The sequence below is a fragment of the Cyanistes caeruleus genome, chromosome 7 (assembly GCF_971803275.1).
Source record: "Cyanistes caeruleus chromosome 7, bCyaCae1.hap1.1, whole genome shotgun sequence".
Classification (NCBI taxonomy): domain Eukaryota; kingdom Metazoa; phylum Chordata; class Aves; order Passeriformes; family Paridae; genus Cyanistes; species Cyanistes caeruleus.
In genome coordinates this window covers 35,613,433-35,636,957 of record NC_141707.1, presented here as the reverse complement: position 1 = coordinate 35,636,957, position 23,525 = coordinate 35,613,433, and the positions used below count along the sequence as shown (strand labels likewise).

General features: G+C 41.1%; 1 protein-coding gene across 6 annotated transcripts in view; it reads right to left on the bottom strand.

Moving 5' to 3' along the window:
* The window catches only part of THSD7B (thrombospondin type 1 domain containing 7B), a 298,549-nt gene that overhangs the window by 116,415 nt on the left and 158,609 nt on the right, over nucleotides 1-23,525 (bottom strand). For all 6 annotated transcript variants that reach the window (XM_086898690.1, XM_086898691.1, XM_086898693.1 and 3 more), the window contains 5 exons: nucleotides 19,509-19,700; nucleotides 15,882-16,116; nucleotides 14,085-14,200; nucleotides 8,268-8,400; nucleotides 7,154-7,257 (listed from right to left, as the gene is read on the bottom strand). In XM_086898690.1, coding sequence (XP_086754816.1) covers nucleotides 7,154-7,257; nucleotides 8,268-8,400; nucleotides 14,085-14,200; nucleotides 15,882-16,116; nucleotides 19,509-19,700 — 780 coding nt within the window. The remainder of the gene's footprint in view (nucleotides 1-7,153; nucleotides 7,258-8,267; nucleotides 8,401-14,084; nucleotides 14,201-15,881; nucleotides 16,117-19,508; nucleotides 19,701-23,525) is intronic.

Sequence of the window (23,525 nt, the reverse complement as noted above, 5' to 3'; positions counted from 1 at the left end):
CCAGTATCAATCTTTCTTCCCCTTGTCCTATCAACTCACACCCAAAGGAAGAAAAATTGGTCTAGGGGAGCACATTACCTGGAAGATCAGTGGGATGTAATACAATATGAGGACAAATTTCCATGCCCCACTGCAGTGCCCAGCTGCAGATTCCAGCCGTGCACATTTGCATAGACACCTCCGCTACAGCAGCAGGTTTTAATAAATTGGACCAGGATGATTTCTATGAAAACAGGTGATTTTATTTCTCATAAATTAAACTACAGGAATATCAAAGGCAGCTGAAATGCTCAGAGAGATTGATCCACTATACCTCACATAACCTCATCTGTACCCTCTCCTCCTGCTCCCAGTCAATTCTAATGCTACAAAACTGAAATTAATTCCCATGAAGAATCTCCCTGGGAGAGGGTATCTCTTCCTCATTCCACTGGTTCAGGGAAGGCTAAGAATGCATACATATATGCATATATGATATTAGTATGGCATTTTTGTCTCCTCCTCAATTTTTCCCTGTTTCCCCCTTTGTGAAACACTGCCACACATTTCTGCATGAAGCAAATCTATTTTCATATCTACAGATAAAAACAGCTGAAAGCTTATGGGTAAATGATACAAATCTGACACAAGCAATCTGGACTCATGTATGCCACATCCATACTGCAGTGAGCATTCTCTCCATCTCCTGTGTGCAGATATACATAGTTCACCAAGAACGAAGATTAGTTTTAAATGCAAAACCAAGGGTAAAGTTTCATTAAGCTCAAGAGATTTTAATTTGTTCAGTGCTATTCATCAGAGGTAGACACCTAAATATTTAATTTATTTCTGTTAATGAAATTTGAGTATTTTGGAAAAAAAACTTTCCTAACCTATTCTGAATTTATTGGCAAACCAGGAATTGGAATTACTCAAGAGAAAGTTTGGTGTTTTTATCTGACCTCAATTGTTCGTCACTACTTACAGTGGCAGAAGGTGTGGAAAAAAAATAAGAGGGAGTATTGCCTGTTAAATATATTCTGTTTTATGAAAAAGAAGAACAAATTTCAGAAACTTGGAGATGAGAAGGAGAATGTAAGCAAAACATGATTTTATGATGTGTGCTTTTTTACAGCAGGAAAATGCCACTGACAGAAGTCTGAATTCCAGACTTTCCTCTACAGTACCGCTGCCCAGTTTTCTACAGTGCAAGTGATGCAGTTGACATTTTTTTCTTCAATGAAAATTACACTTTTCTGACTTCAGAGCATGCTCAAATTTAACCAACATGTGTTTCTGGTCTGCCCTTCCAAGTACTCACGGTTTGCAGTTACCCAGATGTGTTACAGATGCTCTCTAGTTGATCATCCACACTGTCAGTGACAGCACTGACAGTCCAGGGTGCATGTGCCCCGTGGGAAGCTGTCAGGATCTGATCAGAAGCCATCTGAAATAGCCCTCCTGGCTGACAGAAAATAGCTGATAACAGAGCTTGGAATGGGTTTTTTCAACAAGTTTCACAACCAACTTGCCCTGCATTTCTCTAGGTCATACTTTTATACTGCACATAGGAGGGTGTCACGTGGAACTGGACTCAATGTCTTCCTGAAGTTAAGAGAATATTATCTGTGCTGCTTTTCACTTACCTTATTGCCTGACCTCCAGCCAACTGCCTTGTCAAGCAAAGAAATCAGATTATCAAAAACAATAATAGCAAATCAATTCTGGTTTGGTTGTTTCTTACCATCTTAGTACTCTCCATGTGTTTTTAAGCTAAAAAGGCACTGTTAGTGACAAGAGGAAAACAAGATAACGCATCTTTGTGAATTTGCAACATGATGTAGAGTAATTGTATCTGTAAAGTGTTGCTGAAGCCCTGGGCAGACATGGCTGATGAACAGACCAAGGCTCTTCATTCTGGAAAGGCAATCTCCTTGCTGAACCTCAGTGCCATCCTAGACAAACTCTGCTTCACGTTCTTTTCAAAAGTATCACAAACAAGACTCAGTTCCTGTCTTTACCCTGGTAATTATTTTTCCCCTCAATTATTTGCTCCCAATGCTACCAGCTGCCAGGAAGGTGTCTTCCAGACCAGGACTCCGGCTGGGACCATTCAAGTTCAGCTCACTGCACTCTGTGTCCCTGTAACCACCTGTTACACCCTGGAGGAGAACCACCAGGAAGAACACTGACCAACAAATGAACATGCAGTTTTTCACTCAGAATAAGACTCAAGGTGCCATTGTCCTGCCTCCTCTCTAATACTGGAAGGAGCTGCTGATGACAGGTAAGCTGCTGTCAGCTGGACACACTGACACAGGACTGCACCAATAGCCCTGCCCAAAAAACATCACCAGCAAACTGAAGCAGTTGAGTCTCTGCCACGTTTACTATCATAATTGCATTCCTTGTAAACTTCAGGTTGTCACATTGCCTTCAGCCTGTAAATTGTCACAAGATTCTAATATGTACCTCCTGAAATTGGTAATTCTGTGCAAAAGCATTCAGCAGCTCAAATCACAATGATGTGTTAATTTAGCTAATCAGCAGTTATATTAACTATCTAGAAAACAGAAAATAAGAACTGTTGGATGACTTCTCTTATGAGGGAAAAAAAAAACTACACTGATACTTTTTTGATGGCACAGCTCATTATAAAGAGGTTGCCATAAAATAATTGCAGGAGAAACAACAACAGTATATATGGCCATTACTGAGTTACTGATGGACAATACATAAGATAATACAGCTAAAGGAAGCATGTTTAAAATATTTGTGTAGATACAATCTTAGGCTATATCTAAGCTCATCCTTGCATCTTGCTTCATATGATGCATTAACTTGGTCACTATTAGACTTGTGATCACAGTACTGCCTATGTCTTATATAAGATTTCACTGGAATTATCACTGCATTTAGACACACTAAAGAAACTCAGACTGTTACCGTTTTTTTCTTATGATGATAAGCTCCTGGTCTGAATCTGTCTAAAACCAGTCTTGTCTGCAATGTCCCTACAGCTATCAGAAAGCTCCAGAGCAAAAGCCAGAAGCCTGCAATGGAGACAGGAATCTTAAATGGCCTGAGTCTGGTGCTGCCTGCATCCCACATTTTCACTGTCAATTCATACATCAACTTTTCAACTGTAACAGATTATATTTAACACTAACCATCTTAGTAAAGTCCATGTGATGTGAATTTACAACCCAGCTAAAGCAGGAAAGGAAACACATCCTGTGTGGTCTGACAGCAGGGCAACCAGAAGAAATACACTCCAGAGGTGCTCAATGGGGCTGTCCAGGATTGATCCACCCCAAGACCTCTGGTGAGACAGGGAGAGTTCTGCTCTCTAAAGCAAAGGAGTAGCTTCTTATTACTTCATTGGTGAGTCTGCACTGTTGTTTTCCTGTACATAAATCAATAAACTATCTCTAAAAATATTTCCTGCTCTGTGTCACAACATTTCTGTATTTTTGAGATGGGGACTACAGCTCTGAGAAGGAATTACGGTCTCATCAACAGGGGAAAATATGGTCAAATACTCCAAATGAATCAAAGCAAAGTGGCAGGAGCAGGAGAAATAAGACATGGCATTTTCCATTGCTGTAGCTTCTCCTTGCTTTTGGAAAGTAACTCGTTTTTTCATAATCATGTTGTCAATGTATTTCCAGGACCAGTTTTTAAAGCAGAGTCTCATTAGACCCATCTGGTCTTTAATACCTATTTACACTACCAATGGAGTTTGAAGCAACCTTCAAAGACACTTGCTTGAAACAGGCTTTCGATCCACTAATTAAACCTTAACAATCCCCTGTAATGAGCAACACGTTTTTTTCCCAAAAATTGTGTATGTCCCAGGTGGCTCCTCATGTCAGCACTGAAAGCAGAGGCCACTCCTGAAGGATCCTCCATCACAAACATCTGAGACCAGGAAAGTCGCCAAACAGCACCTGAAGAAGCAGTGATTCCCATGAAATCATGGAATGGTCTGAAGTGGAAACCATCCAGCTCATCTCATTCTATCCCTGCCATGGGTGGGGACACCTTCCACTATTCCAGGTTGCTCCAAGACCCATCCAACCTGGCCCTGAACACTTCAGAAATGGGGGTATCCACAACTTCTCTGGGCATCCTGTACCAGGGTCTAACCACTCTCAAAGTGAAGACTTTCTTCCAGCTCTACTTTTAGTCAGTTTAAAGCCATTCCCCCTCACTCTATCACTCCATGCCATCTCCAGCTCTCTTGAAGACCCCTCAGGGCACTGCATGGGGCTCCAACATCTCCCTGGAGCCTTCTCTTTTCTAGGCAACAACCCCAGCTCTCAGCCTGCCTTGACAGCAGAGGTTCTTGAGTCTTCTGAGCATCTCTGTGATTTCCCCTGGACCAGCTCCAACAGGTCCAGCCTGAGACAAGGTTGGGTGTCTGGGCTCCAAGGGCACGTTGCCAGTTCACGTTGAGCTTCTCATCGAACAAGTCCTTCCCAGGGCTGCTCTCAATCCATGCTTCACCCAGTCTGTATTTGTGCCTGGGAGTGGCCCCACCCCTCTGCAGGACCTTTCCTCACAGCCTTGACACCTCCTAGTAAATAAGTCCCTGGTGGAGGCAAATGACAGCCGTACAGCAACACCAAAGTTTGCAAAGCTCCTCATTCACTGTTAGTAATGTTGTCCTCTGTAACATCCTCATCCTGTTTTACTTGAGTGCCCTGTGTTGGGGGCTTTTTGCCTCAACTAAGTTTAACTATATTTATTAGTTGTAAAGGCTACTTTTCTCTTTCCTATAGCATTGCTTCTTGAATAAATTAGTCCACTGAAGGTGATGTAAGAAATGAAAGGCAATTGTAATTAGTGTAATATCTTTCCAAGATAAAACCATAAAAACTTCAGACAGCTGTCATCTCCTTAGCTATTCTGCTTATTATTCACAAACTCTGATATCCTCTGCATATTACACAGTACGTTTACATGCAATTTCAGTGAAAATGCTCATGGAAGAGGATCTCTAAGTATCTATCTCAGAATCTAGCCGAGAGAAAGAATGGAGCTTGAAAGTCATTTCAGACCTCATTTTCCCTCAGTACAATCATTGTCCTAAATAGGTACACATAAACACATACTGGTTTTCTTTAGAAATAATTCATATGAATTCAGTGTCCTTATATAATTGCCTAGACATGACAGTCACTGAAAACTAAAATCCTCTTTTTTATACTACAGTCAGGGTATGGACAGAAAAAAAAATCTAAGAAATGGATGCTCCAAGGGACAGGAAGACTGATTATTTTAGAGGTAAAAGGGTAATTGCTGTCACATGGTAAAAAAGGAACCAGGCAAATTCGTATGAATACTCCTTGGAGAAGAAGCACTTACTGGCTACATTATGTAAGGCAATTACTCTGTGGAGGGGTGGTGATACCTCGAATGCAAGCTCATTCACAGGATGCCTGAATATTGCAGGAAGGCAGCATCTATCTCTTACACCTGGGATTCTTCTACTGATGGCACAGATTCCCCTGAAAACACCCACAGACTCACAGTATCGTAAAACATAATTTAGGACAGAAGGGACCTCTGAGGATCCGATGCCTGCTCTAAGCAGGGTCAATCTCAAAGTTAGAAAAGGCTGCTCAAGACCTTTTTTTTATTGAGTGTTCAGTGTCTCCAAGGCATGTAAGGAAACACCTCCTCTGCCTAAAGAGCTGGTCCCTGACAACACAGGGCACTCTGCACACTCCTGAGTTCAAGTAGCAGCAAGAAGAGGAACTAACAAAACCTTCATGAAAGTTTCCCTTACTAAACACTTCTACAGGTAAGATACAGAATTGCTGAAAACCCAGCAGCTTCTTTTCCAGACACAGTATGGTCAGGGTTAGCAGATGAGTTTCAGCTGCCTTCTCTGTGGAGATCACTCCTCTTGTTCAAACAAAATATCTTTTAAAATCTTCTTCCATGGGTTTCATCTGAGATCTCATTTTCCTGAGACCCCACTCATCTTTAATAATACTCAGCAGAGTGGTTCTATCACTACATGTAATTATGAAGCTGTTACAAAGCCACAGTTAATTACAAAAAGTGAACGTGGCATTGAAATGATTTTTGCTTAAACTCACCAAGGTAGGTTTTTCACAATTACCCTAGCACAGCACATAGCCTAGGCAATTATTGGAGGGCTCTCCACAGAGTAAAAGCAAGTGTGATGCTCTTCTATTATACTTCTAATTCTGTCAGAGTAAGATTAACAAAGTTCATGCACCTACTAGAACATAAAGATTACCATCTCTTCACACAGACTGAACAATAAAATTTACAGATTTGGAAACTTTGTGGAAAGGTTTGTGGTCAAAACCTAGTTAAAGATATTTACTCCTTTGAGTTTTAGTTTAAAACAGATTTCTTCTTTCAGATACATCCCACATACTGTCAGGGCTTTTCTTTCTTTTCCTTTGTTTCCAGATTACATAAGAAATTCATTTCATCTTTAAAGAATAGCTTCTACCTTTGTGAAGGAGTAAATTATTATGTCAAGTTTCCTCAGTTAGCATACCTGTATAGCAATTTTTTTTCAATAAAAATAACCTTTTGTTAAAGGTTTCATTGTATTTCCCAGGAGAATGATAACAGCCACATCTCCAGCCATCTGCAGGCACTACTACAGACTGATGCAGACTCTGAACATTCTTCTCAACACTTCTGTTCAGACAATGGGACCTAATTTCTAAGTGCTTAATTATGCCAAGGGCAGGAGCCCAAAGCCTTTACCCATGCTGAACTTCTTCAACAGTCTTAATGAAAATCAGGCCTCAGGCAAATCATTAGTAAAATTCAAAATCATAAGGAAATTACCCTTTCCATTTTTAGCACAAAAAATGGATTACTTCATAAAGGCCTATAGATAATTCATTTAAAGCTCACATGCTTCAGCTTTGGGCAGAAAAGCAGGTTAAGATATTTGAACATCAAGCACAAATCTCCTCCTATACTCCAAGCTATTGTGTTAGTGCTACTTTAATGCCCAGCACAGCAGAACTATAATGGAAGCAGTTCCCAAAACACTTTATTTCATAAAGTACTCCAGCTAGTTTCCAAATTACCTATTGCAAAAAAAAAAGCAAAGACCCTACTTCAATGCCATATCCAACACCTCAGACACTGGGGCTGGATGGAGGACTCTTACCCCTGGACTGCAGCCCGTGCCCACACGCCTCGCTCTGCCCGGGCAGGCCCTGTCTCACCGAGTCTGGCACCAGCACACAGGGGCTCCAGCGATGGCTCTTCCACCTGCAGAGGGAACAGCCAACAGTGACATTCTTACAACTGGGAAACAGGGAACAAATCTGAGCACAAGCTCCAGTTACCAATCATAATAATAATAATCATAATAATCATGCTGTGGGGACTTTAGAGTCACAGAGCTGTAATTACTCCTGACACAAGCACCGGGAACTGGAATTCAGATGCCAGGCTCAGCACATCCTTATCCAACAACGTCCCCCTTTCTCATTTTGCAGGGCGTGTTTCAAACTTAGGTAAGGTACACAGGAAATGGCTCCAGTGGGCTTTGTCACCAGGCTCTCCTCCTGCTCTCATACAACTGATGCTGTTCCCAGCCTGTTTTCCGTGCTCACAGGTGTGCCAGCCATGGGAAGCAGTTTTCCATGGCACCAGGCAGAGCAGAGCGTTGTCCCCTGCCCTGCACTGCCTTCAGCTCCACACTCTGCTCCAGGACCATCTCCTGTGGGATGTGCAGGCTGAAGATTTGTATGCAAAGATATAATGCTTTTCTATTTACTAATATTGCACAACAGATGGGCCACAGAATCTTAATGAAGAGCAGTGAGTAACTGCTCTATTGTATTATTTGTCTAATCAGAACTTTTTAAGTGCATAGTATTCACTGGAGTGAGAGTACCAGGGGAAAAGACAAGAGTTTCTGCAATAAGCATGCAATTATGATTAAGGCACTCTAGGGCTTGTGGTCCCAAAATAGCTCACATTGATTTTTAGATACAATGAGGGGGAAGTTCCCAGTAACAGCTTCCTTACACACATCAGACCCTGAGGTTACTATTTCTAGGAGCTGTGTCTGTTGGTGCTCATTCTGATGATGCCAGATCTACTGAAATCTCCGGTTTGAACTCCACTTTTACGCATTTTGCAAGGTACATTATTTGTTTTAAACTGAATTTTCCAACATTATGTTATTTTCTGGTTAAAATTGTGCAGGACAAGAGTCATTTCTAGAGAAGTGGACACCCACTAGAGACTGATTCCAAGCTAACAGTTTTTACCTATACACTGGACAGATGGGAACATCTTCACATTCTCTTTCCTCATACAAGGTGTCTGGACATGGCTGTCCCCCACTGGCAGAATCCTGAATGATAATCCTGTACCGTGACTGCTTAACTGCAGTGGCATTGCCTGTAAAGCAAAAAAAAAAGCTGTTTTTCAGACATGGTTGCCATCCCAAGTTAGCTATATAGCTGCCTTGGTTAGAAATATACTCTGTGTTTCATTTGTATTTTGAATCTGTGAGCACTCTGTAACATTGTTTCCTTTAAAATTACCAGTAGTTCAGCAAGACAGCAGCTGGAAGGATGATAAATCAACAGCCTAAGAGATGCATCAAAAATCATCTATTTAACAGAACACCAAATCAAGTGAGAAAATAAATAAGTAAGAAAATAAACACCTTAACTGGGGAAAAGAATAAAAAGCAAAGAAACAAACTGTCATAATGGAAGGTTTTGTTCCTGAGAACACATCCTGGTGGTCTCAGGCTGCTACAAGTAACCCATCTTTATGGCTCTAGAAATCAGAGATGATAACTTCCTGATAGGAAAACCATTGTAACCAACAGAGGCTAACTCTCTACTTAACCTGAGCTGACGCAAGACCAATCCATCTAGAAACACAGTTCACAAAATCAATGGTACAGAATGCAACAGAAAAGACAGGAGCAAGATTTATCTGTTTGTCTCTACAGCTAAAGCAAACACAATCCTTGGCTGTGTAAGTGGTTAGAGCAAATAGAGCTGGTTTAACCACTGTTCATGGCCCTTGTCCTTCTCTGGGAACCATGCTCACACTCCAAAAACAGGTGCTAGAAAAGTAAAAAGGCATTTCAAGAGAACTCTTTAAAGGATTGCAGATCACATAAAAAGCTTTAAATAAAGGACTTCATCAAATATGTCTGAAAGAGGAAAGCAGTGCCAATAAGCCCACTATGAGTATTATTTTTCCAGCTCAGAATAAGAGCAAAGCTGCAGCAGCAAAATTACAGTGTAGTAGAGTAGAAGGAAAACTTAGAATTCACATAATGAACACAAAGTACAAGCACAGATCCAAGAAAAATGTTGCCTTTAAAAATACCAAGTCATACAAGCCTCCACTGGCAGATGTGCCACCACTGTGAGATCACTGCAAAAGGACACTGGACTGGCAGGAGGCTGCTCACCACGGCTGCTGCCCTGGGGCAGGAAAAGCACATTCAGATCCCTCTTCTGCTTCTTTCACAGCTGCTACTGAGACAGCTCTACAGCTTCCTGCAGGCTCCTTTCACATGCCTGATTTGGGCCTGCCAAATCAGCCTCAAAAAGAGCCTTTTCTTAAAATCTAGCCTACACCATCACTCCTGGAAATTAAACTGTTTTATCTTCTGTCCACTACCTGAAGAAAAGAGTTTATCCCTATCACCTAATGCATACAATTTACAAAACTGTAAGGGTTTGCATCCATTCTATGTCTTCTCTCTAAATTAAGCAAACCCAGTCCTTTGTAGGCCCAATTCAATTCCGTCTCCCTGCTCACTTTCGCACAACACTGTGCCCAAGGACCTGCAGCCTCCCCTGGGCACAGTACAGTGACCCCTCAAGGGTCTTACATACAACATGCCCAGGAATCTGACAAGCCTGGTAGGAGTTTTAGCATTTCTAACTGCTGACTTTCATTCCTTCTGTAGTCCATTGTATCTCCAGAAGCGCCTGAGGCCACAAAAACTATTTAGGGAGCAGAGCACTTGACACACAGAAGAGACCAGGAAAGCTGGGGCTCTTCTGCTTGGAGAGAAGGCTCACAGCATCTTATCAGTGTGTATCAACACACTCTAATGGGCAGTAAAGGAGACACAAACAGACTATTTTCACTGTGATATCCACTGTGAGATTTTTCAAGCAGCTGAGTACCCATTTAAGAGTCATTTAATTTAAGCCACTGTTCCTCAGCTTCCTGATAAAAGTTTAATGTGTCAAAAATCTACCACTTCCCTTAATTAGAACAGCTACGCTGTCAAAAAAAGAGGAGATTAAATTTATTTGGCACAATTTGTTCTCAATAAATCCTTACCGGACAGTTTATTACAATCTGATTCTTGAAATGTTTGTATCTTGAGTAATAATTTGTTCTTGTGGATTTCTACATAATGAAGTTAGGATGAGTAGTCTACAATTTTCTTGACCTTTCTTTTTGGAGGAGCAGAGGTGAAGGGAAGAGTTTTAGTTTGGTCTGCCTTGGTACTACTGAGTTTTACTTCTTTAGGACCTTATTTCTCACCCATAGAAGAGTCACTTGATGCTCTGGCATTACTTTACTACTTATTCACACTCATTCAACCTCACTGACATGGGAATAGCTACTCAATAGAAACACTCCTTAGTACATTCTTCTCATGGCTGCAGACAGGAAACAACAGCAGCAACTGCACGCTCCCCATGTTGTGCTTCCCCCATTTCACAGAAAGTACATTTCATACAGCTTCCCCTTATTTACAATCCATTTATGCAACTTTCACTATCTAATATCCTCTAGCTTAGTTTGCATCCTTGGTTTCTTGTTTCTAATCTTTGTGAAACAATATGACAATTCAAAAGCAAACAAGATCCTGAACAACTCTGACAGTAAGATAAAGAGAGCTTCTCTAGATGTGTGTGATGCTCCTCTTCATGGTTTGAACCTTGAACTTGCAAATTACATACAGACCTACACATGCCTTGCTCCCCAGTGCTACTGGCTTGCTGTTAGCACAGTTTCAGAGAAATTAGAGTCCAGCAGGGCTTCAGCCCTTTGGACAGGTTTTCTTGCACCTTCCAGGTCTTCTGCACTCCTGACTGCACAGAACAAGTTCCTGAGAGGTGCAGATACCAATTCCCGCAGTTTGTTAAGGTCTTTTTTTTTTCATTTTAAATGTCTTGTGATATTGCCATCCTTCCCTTCCAAGAATCATGAACTCTATCACTTTGTGATGATTTTCATTCAAATTATCTACCACCATTAGAATCTTACCCATTTCCTTCCTATTAATCAGTACCAAATCTAAATGAGCTTCCCACAGTAATTTTCTCCACCTCAAGAAACTAAATTATCCTCAACATTTATTGCACCTTACTCATACCCCATTTTCAAAATTGAATTTCCTCACTGGCTTTTCTATAGCATTCCTTACAAATGTTAATGAGTATAATTTTTGTATTTCAGTAAAATTGCTATAGCCTAATTTTTCCAGAGTACTAGCAATGTGGAGGACTGTCCTTTTAAAGCCAAACTGATTTCCAGCATGGAAATATGACCATTTGTCCTCCTGAAAAAAAAGCCTCAAGATCTAAGGACCATCTTAACTTCTCTGTCCTTGACTTTGCAACTCAGATAATGCTGTTTGAGAATTTCAGGGGTGCCTTACCTCTGTTTCCACTCTCCACTCCTGTGCCACCAGCCTCCATTCTCCTCCCTTACAGCACCATACAATTCCTATCAACGACTCTTACTCCTCCCTGGATCTTGCATCCTTCCTTCCTCTGTCTTTCAACCCAGTGCTTCCATGCCCAGCGTTCACAGAGCTGCACCACCATTCCCAGGTGAGGGACAAAAATCCCTTTTCACTCCTGGAACATGTGACGTGTCAGGTCCAGCTTCCACAGAAAACATCCAGCTTCCCTCTCTGCTCCTGCCCAGATGGAAAGCCAGTCTGGTCAACACAAGACTCTGCTTACACAAAAAACAAGGACAAATTTTCTGAGATTCACCAAAATCAGTGCTATCAATAATTTTGTAGAGGTAAGAGCTCTTAAGTCTTTCGCTTTGACCAGCTCTGGTTGTGTGTTTATGAGGACTGGAAGTAGCAGATCATGTCTGACACAAGGTAGAAGTCACTGGAATTTCTTAGTGTAGTACACCATTCATTTTATCCACTTTTACCCCTTCTCATTTCCAATCTGATTTAAGGCATGGAGGAAAAAAAGAGGACAGCTACTATCTAACATTTCATGTAAACTTGTTCAGAAAATTAAGTAACTGTGAAATTTCTAACCTTCCTCCTGGACAACCAAAGCCCAGAAGAGAAGAGGTACTCACAGGCACCATCTATTTTCAGAAGAAAGATGAAAAATGTTATTTATTGTAAATTGTTTTCTTTTTTAATCTCCCTGTTTTAAATCTATGGTGACAGACCAGGGAGTACCTCATCCACACTGAAAGCAGTTACCTCTCCAGGCCACTTTCACCCCCAGGAAAGCAGGTGACAAGAGGAAAATCTACCTGCTGCTCATTCAGACCATTTCCTATCCTGAACCCACCTTACTGATTCTTCGACTCTTTTTTCAATCCATTCTCAAAGACCAGGTAAAACAGATAGATTACAGGAGACTGCAGTAGACAGTTGCCACCTTTAAATATCTGAAATGGCAGAGAATCAATAACTTGCAACAACCTCCCTGCTCCTGCCTCCCCAACAGGTGTTTGGATTCAGTGGCACTTCCTTTGTGAATTATGTTGTCAGTCCAGCTGTTACTGCCCTAAGCTCAGTGCTGTCTGCACTTCTGAGGCAGGAGATAACCTTCTGCCAGAAGACAGACGTTTGTCTGATGACATTTAAATGTAGGGAAAATGTCAGCTTTTTTATTGTGTGATGGTAAACTCAGATGTATTTCCTCAGATAAACTACAAACAGCTCAACTGGTAAAGTTCTGTGTAAAGCTGATTTAGTGATTCTGTGTTTGTCTAAGTTCTGATCTTATGCTGGTACACAATTAATTTTAAACCTGCCAGGCAATACCTTCCCCTGCTTGATCAGATTAGTAATTCACCATCTGTATATTGCTTTCATTAAGTACAACTTTTCTATAAAAAAACCACAACACCCCTAACAACTCACATACATATAGTGGCTTTGAAATTTCATTATCATGCTGAGGTTTTAATTGTGCAATGCAAATTAAAAAAAAAATAAAAAAAAAATCTTACAATGCAGCCATATCAATAACAGATTTAGCAAAAAACAAACTCCCTCATCTAAGAAGTTTTAATTTAGAATTATATTAAAATGATAACACTGCCAAGGAGGTTAAATAATTAATTTCTTCTCATTTTAATTGTAGACTATTATTTAATAAACAAAGTCATTTACCAGGTAATTTATTCTACTCCTTCATAGGCAGCTCATTTAAAGTCTAAAAATAAATTGCTAATTAAAACAGGATTCACTGTTTTAGAAAGCAACTCATTTTCCTGTAAAATCTAACAAGGACTATGCTAAAGCATCCACTGATAAACTTTGAAGGGCAAGGAAACTACCAACAATAATGAAATATTCTGATAACTGAGCAGACTTTCATCTGAACAATTAATGAAACAAATTTGTCAGAAAACTCAACACTAGATGATTATAAAGAAACTTTGTTCTACACTCATTGTGCCTCAAAGTTAACCAACAAGATCAAAGACATGTTTGGCCCTTGAAAATCCACAAAGCAAAGGCGGTACCTGCACAACCCTGTACGTACACCCAGGCTGATCAAGAAAATTACATTTCATATGTAAGCAAGTCCATGTGCAGCCATACAGCACAGGGGCCTTGGAGGTCTAACTCTGAAGGCAGAAACCCAGAAGGAATTTTTTTCCCAAACAAAGAGAATTCACATCTCCAAAGCTGCTCACAAATGATCCCAAACTCCCAAGAACATCAACTTGAAAGTTAAGGTCCAAAGTCCTCAGGTCCAAAACTCACGCAGATGAATGCCCTAAAACTTATTAGACTGGTGTGAACTTCATCTGCCACATGTTTCTAGGCCAATGTATTAATTTTTCCCCCAAATTCTGACTTCTTAAAGGCTTACCAGGTTGACAGGCTGTGGGACAGGGTGTCCACTCACTGAACAGAGTAACAACGCAGTCCTTCCTGCAGGGGAGGAGACACGGCCGCACCGACTCAGGCCGGAGGGACTCCGGACACCTGCAGATCCAAACACGGATAAAACAAAAGATAAACTTAAAACTATGGAGAAAAAATTTATTCCTAAGACTTCCACAGGGCTGTGAGCACATTGCCATACCAAAGACACTATTCCTGGCCAGAGCAAGCCTTATTTTTCTTTTCACTCATGCAACCCAGCTGAATTTAGTACATTTCAAGGATTAAAAACACTGTGTTTTTTTTAAAAAAAAATGGGAACTTGGCTTGATGACTACAGGCTAAATGTAGCTCTATGACATCAAAATCACAAAGCTCATGGGAGTAAAACAGATATTTATTACTAGAGAAAGTGAGTAGTTATGTTTATGTAGTCCTGTTTTAGCACAACATGCAACAGCCTTCAAACCACCTGTCTGTAAAGGCTGATGACATATTCCTCAACTTTCAACCTCCAAGGAACACAAAAATAGTTTCAAGTGTAATAAAGTACAAAGAGCTCTGTGATGCTCTTCATTCATTTTTAACTCCTACATGGAAAACATGTCATACATATTCTAATAAAAGTTTCAGACACAGTTAATATATGAGGACTTGAAAAGCAGAAAAGGGACAATTTTATGGGATCAGTCAGATATTGCATATCAAGTGGGTGAACAGGAAGGGAATTAATCTTTCTCAGTCCTTATTAATTTCTATTAATTATAATACTTAGCAATGCATGCAATGCAAAATGATCCCACATGAAGGAGGAATGTGCCACTAATCCCTTCAAGAAAAAAAGAAAGTTAAAACCACAATTCAGCTACTTAAGTGTTTACTTACCCCGTTCAGTTCCATTTCCTCTTACACAACCTCAGAAGTGGAGGGTGCAAACAACTATTTTAGGCATTACATAGCTCTATAAACAGTATGTTTAATTAGGTGAATTTCGAGCATATCAATGCATTTGAGACATACATGAATACCAGATTTCTTTCCTTTTATTTAATTAACCTCATTAACCTCAAGAATTTTAATAAACTTTACTGAACTCAGCAAAGCCTGCCTACACAAACAGCATTGTTTTGAGAGTTACAATAGGAAAGGAAACTCAGTTCTAAGTCTCCATACTCATTAATGGTGTGAAAATAATTAGCAACATTTTGATTCCTCAATATTAAGGAAAACATCTGTGCTACTTATTTTCCTCATTTAGTAAAGCAAAGCAAAATTTGGAATATTTTTACTGCAGAGTATGTAATTTTGTTGTGTTGCTAGCACATTATGGAAGTTATATAAACCAAGTGAACAATATAGAACACACATATGGTACTGCCTTATTGGAGTGTAAATATAATGCAAAATCTATTTACTTTTTCTATTTTATTAGAGCACTGCTAATAACGTGTTGCTGAACATTATATTCAAATGTGTTTTACATTTTCCTCGCACCTGTCCTTCAGGGAAAATATTTGCAGAAAACTGTAAATTAGAGTAGCAGAGGAGCTACAGCAAAAAATCTCCACCACTGAAAGCATGCTTTTTGCCTAGATTTAGATGGAAAGTTAGAATGGGCTGGATATTTAGTTTCTTTGCCTGTTACAACAGTGATGGAGTAGTACCTGGAGAGTTAGTCCTGAAATGAAATTACTTCAATGCTGCCGAGTCCATACACTTGCTGAAAATGCCTTCGTACAGTAAATATTTTATAAATAAACACTAACAAGCTTTCTTTAAATACCTTTTGGGAGCGACCTGGCCAGAGCTGCTCTTCCTGCAGAAGATTTTCCTTGTCTGGATGCCCACCCCACAGGTGGCTTCCCCGCTCCAGCTGGCGGTGGCGTTGGGCGCGGCGCCCGGCACATGCTCGGAGCAGGAGCTCCAGGGAGACGCTTCCCAGAAGAAACGCACGCACAGGTGCTCGTTGCAGGCACGCTGCTCCTGCAGGGATCGCTCAGGGGGACAGGCTTTTCCACCTGGAAAGGGTCAAGAGAACACCACATCCTCATCTCACGGCGTGTGGCAAAAGGAAGATGAGGAAAAATTTTTTTAAAAAAGTCAGGTTGCCACAATACCTTCCCTTTTCACCCCCATAAAAATAAAATAAATAAATAAAGCTGTTGACCTTTATGGCTGCAATAACAACCTTCTAAAATATTGTTTCCTCATTAAACTAGCCTTGCATAAAATTGTATTCCAATGCCTAATGAAAACAGAAATACGAAAAGTGTATTTCTCAGTTACTTTATCAATAACTCCTACACAAAGCAAAGTTAATTCCATTTAAATGCCAGTATCACTCAGCAAACATGCAATCATGTTTAAAGACAAATTAAACATTATTTTTATGTTCATTCTCTTTGCTAATCTCCCAAGAAGGACTATCCCTCTCTCATATCTGGACTATATTCATTTGTTGCCTTAAAGATTTGAGCAGTAGAGGAAGCTGAACTGTAATGGCAGCAGGATGCATCAAATGACACCCACGTCTGCAAATCAAGGAGGGGGAAAACCTGAAAGACACGTTTTGAGTATGAAGCCTTCACTTCACTGAAGCACCATCCTTCAAATTCATGTCCAAAGATTTTGCTAAACGGCTTCACTTTGTCAACAACTGGTGACAAAGCCCCAGAGTACAGGAGTTTGAAGAGCCTCCTCCCCAGAAGCCATAACACTCAGCCAACAGCCTGAATTTATCCATAAAAGCAGATGATCGTAGCTCAAAAGCTACAGAGTAATGCAGTGAAATTTAACAGTAAGCACTGTTATCCTAGGAAGAAAGAAGCAAAAATTACTAAAATCAAAATCATTTACCTCCAGGAGGGAGAACCCAGACAACTTGGGACACAGCCAAAGTGCTGAAGGTTTTGAAAGAGCTGAACTGTTGGGGACAGATACCACAAGGTTCAGAGCACCTTTACAACCCGCTAAAATCAACAGGAGATGAAGGGATGTCAAAGGGATGCCTACTGCCTTGCAGGACTGACCCTCCTGGAAAAATGTAAGGCCCCATATGGCCACAATGAATAGCAGTGAGGAAAGAAAAAGAGAGAAACTACCTAGCCCACTGGATAATCATGTCACATTACCGCTCATCTTTTCATGAAAATGGACAGATCCACATAATGTTCAGCCTCAGAAATGTTTAGTATAATGATGGAGTAGAAAATGCCCCAGGTAGCTTATTTCCTGAAGAATTTGACTTGGCAGGAAAAATGCAAACTAGTTATTTTTCTTGTGTGTTTGAGACACATCTTTAAAATAAATAATGGTAACAAGCAAATGGCAAAATGCCTGATCCATTTGTAAGTAAAAAAAACATAAAAAACTTAAGAATATATCCAACTCGAATCTACAGCTTCCCAGGCAGAAGTCAGGGTGGCTTTTTTTCAATATTATTTTAGTTACAATATGTTAATGAAGCTCTCCTAAACAAGTCAGATTTAGCTTAACATAGTAAGAAATGGCTCATCCAAACTTGCCCACAACACTGCAAGCAGGAGATGCTGTTTTCATAAAGAGCACAAGGGCCTGGCCACTTTCTGCATTTCATTGACAACTTTTGTACAAAGAAAGCAGGACAACATGCCTCTGCCTGACCATTCCAGTAGACATTTAGAGATGTTTTTATGATGTTCAGCAGTTCTTATAATTCATTTTACACCTGCTGCAGTGCCTGCTCCATGATCTCCTCTTGCACCAAGTTTCAGACAGTTGCTATGTAAAGAATTATCTTTAAAACCTGATTCAAATCAAGCCCCCCAGGTTTCACCAACAGCTTCCTGGTTATCATATTCTGGGAGCAGGTAAAGAGCTTGAAGAAAATAACCCAGAATTTCCTTAGGTCCTCCAACAGCAGAGCCACAGCTGACACTTCCTCTGTTGACAGAGGCCAAACAAAACGGCCCAAACAAAGGTACCAGAGCTCTGTAGAAGTCAGGTGCTCAGTGGTGAGCTGGGTGTGAAAAAGGTAGAGAAAGCAGTCTCTAATGCCTTAATATTGCAGTGATAGTGGTATTAACTGCACTTCCACTCTCCCAAATTTTAATCACTATCTGCACACACATGTGTGACTCTGCACAGCAAATTGTTACACCATTGCTACAGATGCACAGAAAAAGGGAGTTTGAGTTTAATAGTTAATTATTCCTTCCTGAGAAACTTCAAGTATTCAGCTCAGAGAACACCATTTTTAGGTTCATGCCTTTCAGACTGAGATGCTTGTGTTTCTGTACTTCCAGAATTCATTCCCTCACAATTTCACTCTCATAATTCCATGTTTTATCTATCGTTTGGATTCGATACCTCCATGGAAAACATGAGACAAACTATATTTTCATTTTAATTACTCTCTTGGTCATACACTTTTTAGTAGTAGTTATTATCATTCAATCAACAATTATTTTCATCCTGAAGGGTCCCAATTTTCTTCACAAATGCTTATGAGGATGTTTATGTGAATACAGACCTTTCACATCAGTAAGGGTCTGCAAGATCAAGTCCTTACAATAGCCCAGAAACAGTGGGTGGCTTTAATGATAATTTACAAAATAGCACTTAACAGAGCTCATCCTGGACTAGATTTGCATCTAAAAGTGTTTTGCTGCTGCATTAACTACACTTAGTTTTGGCCCTAACAGGTATTTTGTATCAACAAGGCTTTAGTCTGTTGGACCTCTTCACATTTTATGAATTTTTATGCACTTGACCCAAGACCTTTCAAATCCTGTGTGATAAACCAACACATAAATTAATTACCATACGTGTAACTGCATTAGAAGACTACACTCCTAATACAAAATGGTTTGCTTAAATAGCTGGACCACTGATGTTAACATGTAAAAAAACAGATACATGGTATGTCCATGAAGATCCAAAGGAGATGACATGTATTTATCAAGAGCTATTTATTTACCACAACAAGCAGGTAAGCACATTCCAGGTCTTACATTTAAAAAAAAATAAAATAAGCAAGTCCTTTTCCATTTCCTCATTTTTCACAGCTCACCGGTTTTAAATCATTCCTGGTATGTTCCCATATAAAGACACTTGCATGATGGCTCTGTCATGCAGCAATTTTACTGGTAGAGGATGAAGCTCTCCAGAACCAAATTCACACCTAGACAGGCCCTCAACAGACAGCAATTCAGAGGCTGAAGTAAATAGTTTTGAACTGTGACAGAATTTCTCCAAGTGACGCATGAACTCCAGTCCATCAAGGTCTCTTAGTCTCCAGGCAGAGACAAGCACCACTATTACCCCTGGTTCCTGAGGAACTGGCATCAGCTCTGCTCTAAACAGTTTGGCTCAGGACAGGAAGTCAGTGCATTAAAGGAACAGTGACTTTCCAGAAATGTTCAGCACTCACCCTCGGCTGGAAGGGCCAGGATGGACCTGCTCCTGCTTTGAGTGCCCTCGGCGTTTTTGCTGGAGCAGGAGTGGGAGCAGGGAGACCACGGGGACCACTCGCTGACAACACAGTCCCTCGCACAAGGGACTTCACAGGCCACCACCTCGGGATGGGGAAGCTCTGAGCAGAGGTGATGTGGTACTTCTTCACCTGGAACAAATGAAAAAAGAGACACGGAGGGAGGCACAGCTTGGTTCAACACCCACAGCCTGCAGCAAACAGACTGACTTCACATCGAATGTCCACCTGCCCGTGCAGGAATATGCCACTGAACAACACGTGGTGAGCCTTCAGGCTGCAAAGTGTAATACTTGAACAGCTATCTAAAAAATTTATGCAGGAAAGCAAAGAAGACAAAAATGTGTTTCAAGCTCAGTGTGTGACATCTTGGCTGCAGTCCACTCTCTGAAGCAGGTAAGAGAAAGGAATGAGATAATCTCATCAGCAGAAAGCTGCAATATATTAACAGAATAGTTGATACAATACTATATCAATATGTTGATACCCCTGTATCAACAGGAGCAATGATAATTCCCCTATATTTTCTATCAATCTCTACCTACAGAACTTATTTTCCACAGTAAAAATTGTGCAGGTCCCCAGAGAAGTCAGATTTTTTTTTTTTTCATATAGGCCAGATAAGTATTTGGCAGATGTTTTAGTCCTTCCCCTTCAGCCTCACTAGAATGAGCCACTCTTATTTCTGACCCTTGCTTCTCACCAAACAGCTAGATCTAAAATTACTAATCTATTGGGCCACCACCATCCAAAAGAGAAGTATTTTCTGCTGGAGATGAACCAAGGGACCTGGACCAAAGCAGACCTCCTGATGAGAAGCATCTTTCCAAAAGCCCTTTCAACAAGGACAATGGGGAAAAACCTACCAACCAAAAGAACTACTGTCAGAATGAGCAGCAAAATAAGGCAACATGTCGAATACAACACAGGAAACTGTTGTTTTTAGAAAGGAAAATAAAAGAAACTATTTTTTTAAATAAGAAATTTGAGTAATTCATAGAATTTACAAGGACATCATAACTCATAAAAATTCTTAAAATAAAACTCCATCAACTACACCCAATGTCTTACAAATGTATTTTAAGCAATGAAGAGTCATGACTGACCTTGCTGCACTGTTCTATTATTTAGTACTTCTGAATCCTCAGGAAACTTTAGCTACATAACTGAAGTTTCTAGAAGCTCAACTGTTTATAAACAAAAGGGTCGCACCACATGTTACCTCCTCTTTTGGCCTTATAATTCTTACAAACCTCTCCTTCAAGGTTTCTTTAATTATGAACCTTGGAAAAAAAAAACATAATGACTATCCAGGCTTAATTATACACAAGAAAAAAAAAAAATTATAATGGCAGAAAGTGCCTCTTTCACCTCACGCTCCAGGAACAGGCTCCATAACAAGGCAGCCCGGGAAGCAATTATAACTGGGAGGGCAGGAAACTGTGCTGCTTTTACAAGAGCCCACATCTACAAGTGAGTAAATAAGAGAGGCAGGCTGTGAGCACATAAAGCTGTCAACAGCACGGCACTATTATCTGCAGATGCATCCCTAAATGAAGACAGGCTCATCGCCCTCAAGGCACAGATAAAACTTTTCATGCGTATTATGAGAAGGAACAGCGGATCCAGCAGGCAATCAGACTGCAAGATATGGTTAAAAATACTTTGGTTTTATACTCCCTTTCCTTTTTACTCACCTGCAAAGGCTTGGTGTGCCCAGTCTTTTCACCACCCCCCTACAGAGCCCCCATCCATCGGTGCTGCAATTGGCATCCCAAGGAAAACCAAGCTGAATCCGCTTTGACCAGCCCCCGTATCACCACTGCTGCTTTGCATGCTCACCTAATGCTGAGAACTACCTTCAGAAAAAAAACAATGTGAAAACAGCAAATAAACCTGTAAGCTTTATTCCAGCTGTCTTCCCGAGTCACTTAAGTGTCAAAATCCTTGCTAACGTTTTGGCAGCTTGTCGTACGGCAGCAGGTAACGGCAGGGCGGCTTGGGCAGGCTGATTTTAGGAGTCAGTGGTACAGTAGCATCAAGAGATTACATGGTTTGGTGAAGCAGAGTGAAACACCTGTCCTCCTCTCCCATGACTGACAGGGAAGCACGTGGACAGGCTGGGGCAGGCTTCAGAACCAGACAGGATGAGATGGGACACTGGCCCTGAAGGCGTGAGCCCCACGCCTGCATCGGCAGCACAGGTTATCTGTTACATCAGGACTTCATGGCCAGAAAGTGCCATGATGTTCACCAAATTCTGAATTTAGCCCAATTTTTTTCCACCTATCAGACTGTGCTACAGATCTAAGCATCAGAGAAGAACTACTTATTGAAAGGCAAGAGAGCCTTTCCACTGATTTAATCTGACTTTAAAAAACCCAGCCCACTCCTCTCAGAAGATGATTTAAATCAAATACTTGGGGCCCCTTTGGAGTGGCTTTTTCTACCCAATAGCTCACACAGCACATATTGTGGAGTGACCACCCTGTGGGGAAGGGAAGCAAACACACTTTCAACTTCTTCCTTCCACGATTTCTTTTCACACTGGATTTACAGCAGGTGACAGCAACAGCAACACTGTAAAAAGAGGCTGCAATTCACAGTTCTTGGGCAAAGAAAGGAAGCTTTGTGCTTTGTTAGAAAGAGTTTACCACCGGGTGCATGAAGGTACAATTCAACACTCACTTTGATTTACTTTATAGCTCCATTCACCGTGTTCAGGTTTAATTACTGCCTTCTATTACTGCAGAAGGGGAATTTCTTCTGTACCAGCTGCCTGGCAGAGAATTCTCAGAAAACTCCTGTATACTACAAAGGGAGGTAATAATCTTTCATTTTCCATGAAAAATACTAGAACAGGATATAGCTGAAGTGTGCTTTATGCATTGTCGCAGATTTAAAGGGAATATTAAATTCTCAAGAGCTTCCAAACTATCCACTCAGTGCCTTGAAGGTGTAATTCTTATCTCACATATGGCTGAATAATTTTTCTAAATCTTTCCATAATCTTTACATGCACAAACATGTTCTATGGGGCAAGATGGGGGAGCCACCCAAATCTACTGATGGAGCTGGCAGAAGGGCTCACCACGCTACTCTCCATCTTTTACCTGAAGTTCTGACTATCCAGGAAAGTCCCAGAGGAGACTGGTGTCTGGAGGTTGGCAAATATGACACCCAGCTACAAGAAGGGCTGGAAGGAGGATCCAGTTTGACCTCAGTACCAGGGAAGGTCATGGAGTAGATCATCTTGAATGCTATCACATGGCCTATACAGCACCTGATCTCCTTCTATGACAAGGTGACCCATTTAATGGATGAGGGAACAGCTGTAGCTGTACCTATCTGGACTTTATGAAAGCCTTTGAACCACTTTCCACAGCATTCTCCTGGAGAAACTGGCTGCTCATGGCTTGGACCAGCACAGTTTGCTGGGTAAAAACCTGTCTGACATCCAGTCCCAGGGAGTGGTGGTGACTGGAGCTCCATCCAGCTGGGGCTGTCACCAGTGGTGCTCCCCAGGCCCCAGCACCGGGCCCAGCCCTGTTTAATGTCTTTACTGATGATCTGGGGGGACGAGGGCACTCTCAGCAGGCTCACAGACAACACCAAACTGGGCAGGAGTGTGGATCTGCTGGAGAGCAGGAAGGGTCTTCAGGGGATCTGAACAGGCTGGATCAAAGGGCTGAGGCCAATTGTGTGAGGTTCAAAAAGCCAGGAGCCAGGTCCTACACTTGGATGACAGAAGCCTCAAGCATCTCTCCAGGCTGGAGGGTACCCAGTGGAAAAGCAGCTGTGGGCGCTGGACAGCAGCAGCTGAGAGCAAGAGCAAAACCAGACACCATCACCTGAGAGCACAACCCACACAATCCAGCTTCTGATCTGCCCAAGGTGCAAGAATTGAAACAGTACCCTCAGCATGCCCGGAGCCCTGATCCCTCTCACACGCTCTTT